The sequence below is a fragment of the Rhinolophus hipposideros genome (genome assembly GCF_964194185.1).
Source record: "Rhinolophus hipposideros genome assembly, chromosome: 18".
Lineage (NCBI taxonomy): Eukaryota > Metazoa > Chordata > Mammalia > Chiroptera > Rhinolophidae > Rhinolophus > Rhinolophus hipposideros.
Window position 1 is genome coordinate 29262121 of NC_138064.1, and position 12148 is coordinate 29274268.

A 12148-nucleotide genomic window follows, 5' to 3' on the forward strand; every position below is an offset into this window, starting at 1 on the left:
AACTGTTAAATTTTATCTTCTTAAATTAGGTCTACTGCTTCTTCCTGTTAAGATTTTTTGGGCTTCTGTTGCTTTCATCTTATTCAGTTAATTATCCCTGTTACCTTCCTGTCTTCTGCAAATGTAGAATCCTGCCTTCTATAGTCTCATCCCAGTTACTTGGAAGCATACTACTCAAGACAAAGCATTGGCAGACTTACTTCTGGTACCCAGCTCCTCTTGGGCCCTCCTGATGGAGCTGATGGGCACTAGGACCAGGAAGGAGCATTCAGAACATGGGCACACTTAATGAAAGAGCCAAAGTGAGAGTATTAGGAAACTCAAGAAATTGGGGAGTGGTACAGAAAATGAGGGGATACAGTATAGAATGTCTCTTTTTGCCCTGGTGCTTGTCTTGGTTGCTGAGCACATCATGTTCGAGGTGTGATCATACAATATGGTGAATGTTTAAATAAAAAAAAATGTATTACACTGAAAGACACATTGCCATCAATCTCCCTCAAAATATTCCCCTTTGAACACACTTATCCCATCATTCTTGACACTTTCTGATGCTGTTCTGAAAGTCCTCTTTCTTTCATCTTCCATCATGGCAATGCTCCATGTCACACATCATTTCTGGTATGGCAATTTCTGTCAAATAAAACCATTATGGTGTGTCCTTATCCACTTGATTCACCAAATCTGGCAACGTAGGTTCTGGCTTTCCCCCAAAGTCAAAAGACCATGAAAGGTAAATGTTTTGAATCGATTCAGGACATCAAGGCAGCCATGACAGCACAAGTAAAGATACTAACAAAAGAGGACTTCCAGAACTGCTTCAGAAAGTGGCAAGAACGATGGGATAAGTGTGTTCAAAGTGAGGGGGAGTTATTTTGATGGGAATTAATAGCAATGTGTCTTTTATTGTAATACATTTTTTATTTAAACACTCACTGTATTTTGTGATCATACCTCATAAGTGAATTCATGCATGCATTGCCCACGCCATTGTACCTAGTACAGTAGTCCCCCCTTATCTGCAGGGAATATGTTCCAAGACCCCCAAGGGATGACTGAAACCACAAATAGTACCAAACCCTACATATACTATGTTTTTTCTTACACATACATACCTATGATACAGTTGAATTTATAAATTAGGCAGAGATAAAGTAAGAGATTAAGAACAATAAGTATTATAATAATAAAATACAACAATTATAATATACTATAATAAAAGTTATGTAAATGTAGTCTCTCTCTCTCTCTCTCTCTCTCTCTCTCTCTCTCTCTCTCTCAAAATATTGTTTCACAGATAGAAAATTCACTCTTACTGTGGATCTTAGCAATGTCAGCATACGATTTTTTCTTTCTTTAAAAAGTCAAGACCCTGCACTTTTCACTTAAAGGAAGCACTTTATGGCTTCTCTTTGGCATGTCTGAACTGACAGCATCACTACTCTTGCGCGTTGGGCCATTATTAAGTAAAATAAGGGCTCCTTGAACACAAACACTGGGATATCATGACAGTCAACCTGATAACCGAGACTAAGTAACCAAGGCTACTAAGTGACTAACAGTTGGGGAGCATACACAGCGTGGATAACCCGGGCAAAGGGATGATTCACAGGCTGGGCAGGATGGAATGGGATGTCAAGAGATTTCATCTCAATACTCAGAATGGCACACAATGTAAAACTTATGACTTGTTTATTTCTGGACTTTTCCATTTGGTATTTTCAAATTGCGGTTGACCACAGGTTACTGAAACCATGGAAGGCAAAACCACAGACTGGGGAGCAGGGGACTACTATGCTTTTTTCTGTGCATAGTAGATTCTGTGCTAAGAGCTCTGTGTGCATTAGCTCGTTTAATCCACACCACAGCCCTGAGATACAGATACTGTTAGGTCACTTAATGCTCAAGGTCACACAGCTGATAAATGCTGGAGCCACAATTTGAACTCAAAAGTCTGAGCTATTACATTTCGCAACTCAAACACATTTCAGTTGTGATATATTATAGCCAACTTTTAAGCTCTGTGCTATTTATTTTATTTTCTGTAGTGGAAGAATTAAATCAAATGATGCAATGCTGACTGTAATAAGACAGATCTTTTATGACTATAAGAAAAAAATATTGTGGTCATATGACTAATACATTTTCCTTTTTTCTTTCAGAAAGAAGAAATTATCAAACTTATTGTTGAAATATGTGGTAAGATTTGACTATCAAGAAAAAACACACACATCACTTTAAAGTACCAACCCCGTTATGTTCTGTGTTGGTCAAGATAATGTGTTCACACAGAAGATGTATATTATATAACTCATAAAAAAGTTTGAAGCTCATTTGAAAAGTCAATGGGAAAATGAAAGAAAGCAATGAGAGGGGCTGTGAGAATTCTGATTTAAGAAGAGAAAATCTTCTTTCTGGGGTGGGTAAGAAGGGTGAAGATACATGCTTAGAGTCTGTGGGCAGCCAGACTTTCTCTAAGCACAGAGCTCATTCATACTCAGTGCCACTTACCTGAGCTTGGGAAGAAAAAACAACAAAGGAAATAAGACTACAGGAGCCAACGGGCATTTGAATATAGCCTAGCTGGTGACTAACATGTTTGTTTTTCCTGAAGCAAGAAGTCTTTCTGAATTTAGTTTTGAGCACTGTTTCTAGAGTGCATTCCACTTGAAACGCAGGAAGACAGAGTCGGGAAGTCATTTTACTTCACAACTACACCTAAATGTTTCTAGGGATAAATACATTAGACTTAATTTGGAGTTACCAGAAAGAGGAAGTAAAGAAAAGAGATTAGCCAAAAGGCAAGAGATGAAGGGAATAATGAAGAGAACCTTCTTTGTTGAAATTGGACAGAGGCAGGAATATCATTGTTCTTCGATACAGAGAACCCCAGAACTGGCTTGTCACCCAGAAGACTTAAGAACCAACCAGGGACTGTGTGTGGTGACGGGCCAATTTAGACATGGTTTCTGAGTTCTAGAAGCCCTGTAAAAATGGCACCAATTTCCACATGATTTTCTGTGGTAGGGTTGTGGGGCAACATGAGGATATGCATAAACCAATGGAACCCTGATAATTCTTTTGGCCTGGTGACTCTGGCAACTGCTTTGAACGATAAACCCTAAATAAAAGTTGTTTGTTAACCAGCATTCTCATTACAAATGGTTTTATAGTATAAATGGATTGCTGGCCTCTTTGATAAGATAAGAGCCACCATGGTTGATATTGTGGGTGATTGGGGACATAAACTAGAGTAGCTAGGGGCAGCTGTTTGTGTGCAGGGAAAAGTCCTAATCTTTACACCACAATTAAAATTTTTCATTCCATTACTTTACCCATTGGCTATGTCAATGAACAAATCTCCCTTTTCATATAAGGATATGGTTGAAGACTGAAACATGAGCTTCCAGATTCAGATTAAAAACAAAAGATGAAATGACAAATTTAGGATAGTGCTTATTTCTTAGGGAGAGAGAGGGGAACGTAATCAGGAAGGCATACACGGGGATGTTGACTCTTAAAAATATTTTAGTCTTTAAGAAATTGGCACATAGTGTTTTTATTTTGTTACTACACAGTGTTTTGATTTTTTGTAGGGTTTTCTTTAATATAATAAATTATTTTTGAAAAAGAGTCAGGTATAGAAACCAGAAGGGAGACAGTTTTCAGCTTTGTTCACAGTTGCAGAAAAGGAAGGTAACATCTAGGTCTTCCATTTATCCTTGCCTGTCTCTCTCCTCCCCGCACCCATCTGACACCCATCAATGATGTTTTGATTTTCATTCCTGCAATGTTTCCATCTCAACTTTCATCTTTTAGGTTGTGGGCCCAAATGCAAAGAGACTCCACTAGAGCTGCTGTTTGTGATTGACAGCTCAGAAAGTGTGGGGCCAGAGAACTTCCAGATCATCAAGAATTTTGTGAAGACTCTAACTGACCAGGTTGCTCTGGACCTTGCCACAGCCCACGTAGGCATAATCAACTACAGCCATAAGGTGGAGAAGGTGGCAGATTTGGCGCAGTTCTCCAGCAAGGACAGCTTCAAACTGGCTGTGGACAACATGCAGTACCTGGGGGAAGGCACCTACACGGCCACAGCTCTCCATGCAGCCAACCACATGTTTAAAGCTGCAAGGCCAGGTGTAAAGAAAGTGGCCTTGGTCATCACTGATGGGCAGACAGATAGCCGAGATGAGAAGAACCTGACAGAGGTGGTGAAGAACGCCAGGGACACCAATGTGGAAATATTTGTGATTGGGGTGGTGAAGAAAAATGACCCCAACTTCGAAATGTTTCACAAAGAAATGAATCTAATTGCTAGCGACCCAGATAGTGAGCACGTTTATCAATTTGACGACTTCATTACACTGCAAGGTAAGACTGAGCTCCAGGGGAAAGGAATTTATGTTGTTCTTCCAAGTACCACATCACTGGGTTATCCTGAGCAAAAATGGAAATCAGGAGGCTAATGAGGCTTATGCTCACATTAAATCGTAGCACATAAACTGCAGGAGGTAAAAAGCTTTAGTATCATCCAGTTTAAAGAGAACAACTCTTGTTTTTATTCATTCGTAGTAAGTGCTGAGCTGGTGTTGGAATTGTTTAACTGGGGGTATCTATGGTCGAAGGATATGAATGAAAAGAAAGAAGAGAATTTGGGGGTATTGCTAAGATTAGTTAATGTTCAGAAAGTTACCTAATTGGAATAAGATGTGGAGCAAGCCAGCAGCAAGGCAGAAAATAACCATAGAATCAAAATGAATTGAGAAGTGTGTGATACCTGAAGAAAAGTTACGGCAATCTAAAGAGAGGAGAGACATAAGTAACTGGGATTCTATTCTATTCTCTGTTCTATTTCTCAATTCTTATAAAAACAGATAGTGTTTTATTCTCTGTTTTTATGAAAACAAATAATGAGTCAATAGGTTGATGTCAGGAGTTTATCTTGGTATTTTGAATATTGATCATACAGTCAGTGTTAATCGGATGGGTTTCCCTATGCTGCTTTACCCTTTCACATGAACTGATATTTCCTAATGAGGCATTCTAAGATACCCACTCACCTATGACTGGAGTATGGCCAGGACTGCTTTACAATGAAACATGTTCCAATTCTTTGAAAACCAATAACTCATTCTGGCAGGGCCCACACAGGGCAAGCTTGTGAAATAAGTAAAATGTATGCTTAATGTGTTTGTAGGCTTCCATTTGGCTCTATCCTTCTTTCTTCACCCAACTGGGTGTGGGACCTGACATGGCCTGGCACAGACCCCCCCACCCTTACCCCATGCTGCTCCTGACCTACTCTGGGTACCAGCACAGCTGGTCCTGACCATAGCATACCATACTCAGAATCTTGCCGCTTTCTAGTTTCCCCTTTCTCCAGATCTTTCTAACCTGGCGTCCCATTTCCTGCTGGGTGACTAATGGGTTTATGTTAGATATTCAATCTCACTGGGCTGTTAACCTGTTAGAATGACCAGAAGTATACATTTCAAAGACAAATTATATTTTAATAATTAAAGAGCTTTATTATCTTAACCAAAGGAGTTAGTAATTTGTTCCAGCCAGTGAGGGATACATTTTTGGACTGGGTGGCCTTTTGCTGTCCCTAAAACCAGAGGTAACTATTAAACTTCTTATGGGTGAGTCTTGCCCTTTCTACAGAGTAGTTCACAGTTAACTGATGCTTTAGATAAACAAGCATTTAAGTCATTGGTTTGCCTACTTGGGTCCTTGTACATTATTAAATAAAATAAAATTATTTTAGGTGGCCTCTTACAGATGACATAAAAATGCTTTAAAACTTCGTTCACCTAGCAGTTGACTTCCATTGATGGGAAAGTGTCTGTTTAAGGAGAGCGTAGATGATCTCTTTAAAACAGGTTTTGAGTAATGTCTCGTTGTTCCTACTATCTCCCTTTTTTGTTTTTCTTTTAAAAGACACCCTGAAGCAAAGATTGTTTAAAAAACATTGTGAGGATTTTGATTCCTACCTCATTCAAGTCTTGGGTTCATCACCACTTCAGCCTGGCTTTGGGATGTCAGGGGAAGAGCTCAGCCAGTCCACTCCACAGCCTCAGGAAGAAATGTCTGAGTCAGTAAGTAACTGCCTTGCTTAATTTGTGAGCTTAATATTGTGCTTTTGTCTGTTTTATATCAAAGACCATCTTGCCTTGCACTGCCAAGAACCAGATCAGGTATATGTCCTTTCAGGTCCTTGGCTCCAAATATATTAGTACTTTGTCCCCAGATTTCTAGTTCAGAAATAGTTCTGGGGCTTGTGAGCATGAATATGAGATTTTAAAGTACTCTACATTTTATAACTAATTATTTATGAAATGTTGCAAGTAATACTTTTATGGTATACCGCTGCTACCACCAAAGTCATCGTGTACACTAGAACAGATAAACACTATACTATTTAAATTGCCCACTTACCATGCTTTGTAGATCCTTTCATACCAGGTTACAACTCTCCTTCATCCCGCTGGGTATCCACCTCCCACTTTGTAATGAACCTCTCAAGTTCATTCCTTCAAAGTATACACATGCTTAAGCTGCCGCTCTCCCGCACTCCAAGGCACATTCTTGCTCATTTAGCTTCCACCTCCTGTGCCCAGAGTGCGAACTGGGAGGGAGCTATTCATGCATATGGTGCAAGGTGGATGCTCTGTTTCAAAGCTCCCCAATCACATGTGCATGAAAGAACTACCTCCTGAATGTGCTGAGACAAATGTGACTGTCCTCCTGGAAAGCTCTGCGACTGATCTCAGCCAGTCAGGTCATGACTTTTTAGGTGACAACTGGAGAGCCTCCCATGATTACCAGTGAGTACTCCGGTCTCTTCCCCACCAAGTTACAACTAAAGTAGGTCCAGACTCCTGTCTACTACACAGGGGACATCCTCTAGGAAGCAGGCACACACCAGTCATAACCCTGTTCTGTAAGCTCAATGAAGACCCTGTCCTGTCCTTTTACGAAGGCTTCATGGATATAAAATATTCATTATGAGTGAGTGCAACAATTTTCTAGCCTCAGGATTCAGCTGTGTAGTTGGACTAAAGCCCCAAGAAACCTCCAGATCAATTGTTGGACCCAGGGTCATTCAGGAATCAGGCCCAGGATATGATTACTATGGGGACAGACAATAGATAGGACTCACTACGTTTTTATGCTATATGTTCAAAACAGGGCACAAAGGCCTCTAACATATTTCTATTTGATTAAACACTAACCAATTCTGAGACAGGTAATTTAGATTAAGGCAATAGAATGTTTCTGGATTGTAGGGTGAAATTAACACGCACATTTATACCACATGGTTTACATCGGGTCAGCGAACTCTTCCTGTAAAGGACAGTGTAGCCAATTGTTTGTTGTGCCGGGCATTTGATCTCTGCTGCAATTACTCAGCTCTGCCTTTGAAATGCAAAGGCAGCCACAGCCAATACTTAAATGAATGGACCTGGCTGTATTTGGATAAAAAATCTTATTTCCAAAAACAGATGAAGACTCAGATTTGACCTAAAGGGTTTGCTGACCCTGGTCTTTACTGAGCATTTTGAAGTGAATTATAGACAATAATGTACAGTCTCTCTCCTCCTGAGCATGGAATGCTCCTGGGACCTTCCCTGCTTGTGTCATATCTCACTCTGTCCCTCCCCTGGTCAATCCATGTTCCATCCTAAAGGCTTCCTAAACAAGAGGAAACTCGGGTTTCACTCGGCAAGTGGTCCTTAAACTGAGCTCTCCTCATAATCAGTGAATTCCAGTGGAATGTATTGATCATTTACTGATGTACTAGGTGGTAGGTCTTAAGACACAGTTCCTGGCCCGGAGAAGTCCACAGTCTATCAGGGAATAAATAAGCATAAGAAGTATTAAGAACTTTAGCAGAGCTGTAGATGACGCACAAGAGATGGTGCAATTAAATTCAGGGCAGAGTAACGGAAGGCTTTGCAGAGGAGGTGGCACTGAGCTGAGTTTAAAGAATAAATAGGAGTGTTTTAAGTCAAGAGTAGAGGGAAGGGTATTTCCAGCAGAAGGAACATGTGGGCAAAGAGGGATTCCCAAGGGCATCACATTTCAATAAATTAGGACAAGTTCAGTCTATCTGGAGCCTAAAGGGTGTGGGGCAGAATGGTGAGAGTTAAAACTGGGTAAATAATTTGAGGACCAGTTGTAAGTGGCTTCACGTGTCAAGCTAAGGAGCTTGAATTTCATCGATAGGTCAGGCAGCCAGGAGAAAGCAGAGATGTTTTTAAAGCAAGGGTTTTATGGTCCTATTTGGTTCACAGGAAGAATAACCCCGGTTGCAGTGGAGAAGGAGGACAGGAGGCTGGGATATGAGGAGTGACAGAGAGTCCAGGTGAGAGAGAACGAGACCTCAACTAAGGCAGGAGCATTGGAATAAAAGAAGGCCTGGATTGGAAAGCCATGTCTGGGGTAGAATGAACAGGATTTAGTGATTGGATGCATTGGAGGTTAGGAACAGGGAGGGTTTGGGGGATGACAGCTGTATTTCTAGCTTGGAGATGAGGTGACATGAAACACCATCTACTAAGATGGAGAATATAGGAAACTGGGTGGGGTTTTTTTTTTTTGAAGAAAAATAATAAGCTTAGTTTGCACCAGGCAAAATGGAGGTGCCTGAGGGACATCCAAGACAATTATGACAGAGAATGAGGAAGAGCAAGACCCTATGCCTCGTATCATGACCCAGGAAGATGGCCCTCAGAGACACATGATGTTAATTGCTTATGACAGATGAAGAATTCTAGTAGCTGGAAAGGGAGGACAACGAAAAGCACATCTAAAATAGCCAGGATTTATAACACCAAGAGCTGCATAGAGGGAAGCTGAGCCTCAGCTAGGTCTCCCTAGGGTACCTCTGACCATGATAGTGGGAACTTGCAATGAACTTGAGCTTCTTCAATAGTCCCTTTTTTCTTTAGACCTTCTCACCCTTGCTCTTTGCAGAAGCACCAGGGCAAGACTGAATTTTTAAATCACAAATGTTCCTAATAGATATTTAGTCTGAGCAAACATATATGCATTCATCTCTCTGTCATATATATAAATATATGATATATATATCATATATACATCACAGATGTAAGTACAAAAAATGTAAGTACAGAAACATGTATATATCTGTACATGCACAACCACCTTTATCTAAAAGTATAATTACAGTACCCAAACATCTATAACAAAGTGAATCTGTCAAAACCTTTTGATTCTCAGACTGTTCCCAATCCTGTCTTAGGCAATACTGCAAGACAAATAAACGGTCTCAGAAGTCCCTTTTGTTTCTCTATTCCCTTACTCTACTGTCTCTTCTAACACTTAAGACACCTATCGTTGTCCTTCTTTCCTCTTCTTCTATCAAAATCTGTTCTCAGAGAAAAATCTGATATCAGGTATTTACACTTTTGTGTGAAACCTAATGGGTTTCCACCTCCAAGTAGGACTTACATATTAAGCATTTTATCTAATTGTGGAGTTTACTTGATATACACTAAACATCTGGGAACAGGTATATTGAGAAGTAAAGAAAGCAGAAGGCTTTCCCATGTTCCACTAAATTCATAGCCCTTCAGCAGCGCCCTGCTCTATCGCTCTTTCAAGCCAGTCCTGGGAAGTTAAACATGTACATCCATTCTACTCTGTTCCTCTCCTGAAATCTCAGGATAATTTATACTTTCTTCTGGAATTTATCACATATTGTTAATAATTATTTGTATGTGTACCTTAACTCTCCTGATGGATTTACATCCCTTGAGGACATGGTCTGTGTCTAATTAAACTTGTGTCCCACTCACAACCTAAAATTATGCCTCATCTTGCATACAGTAGATGCTCAATAAACCCTTATGGACCAAATGAATGCTATACCAACTGTTGGACTAAAAAAGAAGTCTGAAGATTTTCTTCAATGAAAGGCACAATGAAAGGGTTATAAAAAAGATAGTATACATAAAAATCCATATTTTTTATGGGACTAATAATGTTGGCACTTCATGTTTCTTTATCCTTTCTGGGTTTGGACAGTGGGTTAAGATTGCCAGCATATAAATGAGAGTGGGGCAATAAAATTAAGTAAACATCATTTAATCAGACCAACTGGTTATAACCAGTAATGGACCATGAAGCAAATAAGTATCCTGCACGAAGTCATGAAGTCCTGCATGAAGTCACTTTTCATCATTCTAAATGCATTAGTAGATAATGTCAATATTAGTGAAAGAAATTGAAAATGACACAAATAAATGGAAAGATATATACCTTGCTTGTGGATTGGAAGAATATCATTAAAACGTCCATACTACCCAAAGCAATCTATAGATTCCATGCAATGCCCATCAAAATACCAATGACATTTTTCGCAGAACTAGAATAAAGAAATTTGTCCAGAACCACAAGAGATTCAGAAGAGCCAAAGCAATCTTAAGAAAGAAAAATAAAGCTGGAAGTCTCAAACTCCCGGATTTTAAGCTATACTGCAAAGTTATAGTAACTTTGGTTACTATAACTAATGGTATGGTACTGGCATGAAAGAAGATACATACACCAATGGAATAGAACTGAGAGCCCACAAATAAATCAATGCATATATATGATCAATTAATCTATGACAAAGGAGACAAGAATATGCAATTGGAAAAAGTCGGTCTCTTCAGTAAGTGAAGTGAATTGGTCAGAACCTTTTGATTCCCAGGTTGGAGGGAAAACTGGACAGCTATATGCAAAAGAATGAAACCAGATCACTATCTTATATCATACACAAAAGTAAAGTCAGGCTACTGCCTCCAATATGACACTGAAACTGCGAAAAAAGCCACTAGCAACCTCCTAATTGCAAAATCCTTATATTGCCACATTCTTTTCTCTTTCACATGTAAGAGAATGCCATTCTTTTCTTTGATTTTGAAAGTTCTGTCTCTTGTTCTCCTCTCACCCTTCTGAGCATTCTTTCTCCATTGCTTTTGGGGTTTTTCTTTCTCTCTTTACCCCTTAGATTTTGAACTCTTAATTTTTCTGAGATCTGTCTTTAGCCTGCTTCTCTTATGCCATGTTCTCTGAGTTCCAAGCTAACAACTCTCAAATCTGCTTCCCCAACCAGTCCTTTCTCCTGAGCCCCAGATCTACATTTTTGATGGTCTCTGCATATTTTATTCTGGTGTCCCCCAGGCATTCAATCTGGAATACGTTCACAATTCTGTTCTTCCGGATTTCCTTCCTAGGGATTTATTCCCACCAACCAGCCAGGCACCTGACAAGAAACCTGGAACACATCTGTAGCTCTATTGTTGCTTTATCTTCCATACTTGTTGGTACTGTCTTCTTTGGTCTGATCATCTCTCTATCCATCCTATCAAATCCTCATCCATACCTTTCCTGTCTTAGATCAGGGCCTCATTACTTATCCATATTAATAATATGGCCTCAAAACTCTGGTCCTGTCTCTCTTTTCTGTATCCTCTCCAGTTTATCCATTACTCATTGATAGTATAATTTTATTTATTTTTTTTCACTCATAAAAATAACATCACTGAATTATTTCTCTTATATATAATTCTATTTTGGCTGAATTTTCTTAAAAACCTATCTATAATAACATGGAATATATTTTAATTTGGTACTAAGCCTCCATAACAATAGAGTAGGAAAAATAATATTTCAGTACACCTATATTTCCTCGTAATGTCCTATTCAAGTAAAATGTTGTAGGCGTTCAATCATATTATACTCACTATTAAATGATAGTAGCCTATTCAAGGACCATAATCAATACTTTTAAAAGACATGGACTTTTCAAACTTTCAGAAGACTTGGGGCTGAGCCTAGTGTACATTCAGTTCCTCTACTGACAGGAAAATTAAGGTGATTTCTTCAAATTTGACCTAATTATTTGTAAAAAGCCTTGACTAAGCCACATATACAGACATGGTAATATTGGTCAATATTATAATTTATTTGTTTATAAAACATAATTAATACTCTCTCACTGTAGCCAAAATAACAAATTCTTCTTGATAAAATCCTGCATAACAACTAATTCTTAGCATTGCTATGTGGAGCTGCTGTGTAAACCTCGTATATTGCTAATAACAGATTTATTACATGTAGACTACAAGATGCT

At 39.2% G+C, this 12148-nt stretch overlaps 1 protein-coding gene across 1 annotated transcript in view; it reads left to right on the forward strand.

Annotated features, from left to right (window-relative positions):
• COL28A1 (collagen type XXVIII alpha 1 chain) overlaps positions 1–12148 on the forward strand; it is a gene marked incomplete at its 5' end in the record, with an annotated part of 138117 nt that overhangs the window by 119588 nt on the left and 6381 nt on the right. Inside the window, 3 exons of the mRNA XM_081079633.1 lie at positions 2163–2199; positions 3820–4374; positions 5944–6101. Coding sequence (XP_080935759.1) covers positions 2163–2199; positions 3820–4374; positions 5944–6101 — 750 coding nt within the window. The remainder of the gene's footprint in view (positions 1–2162; positions 2200–3819; positions 4375–5943; positions 6102–12148) is intronic.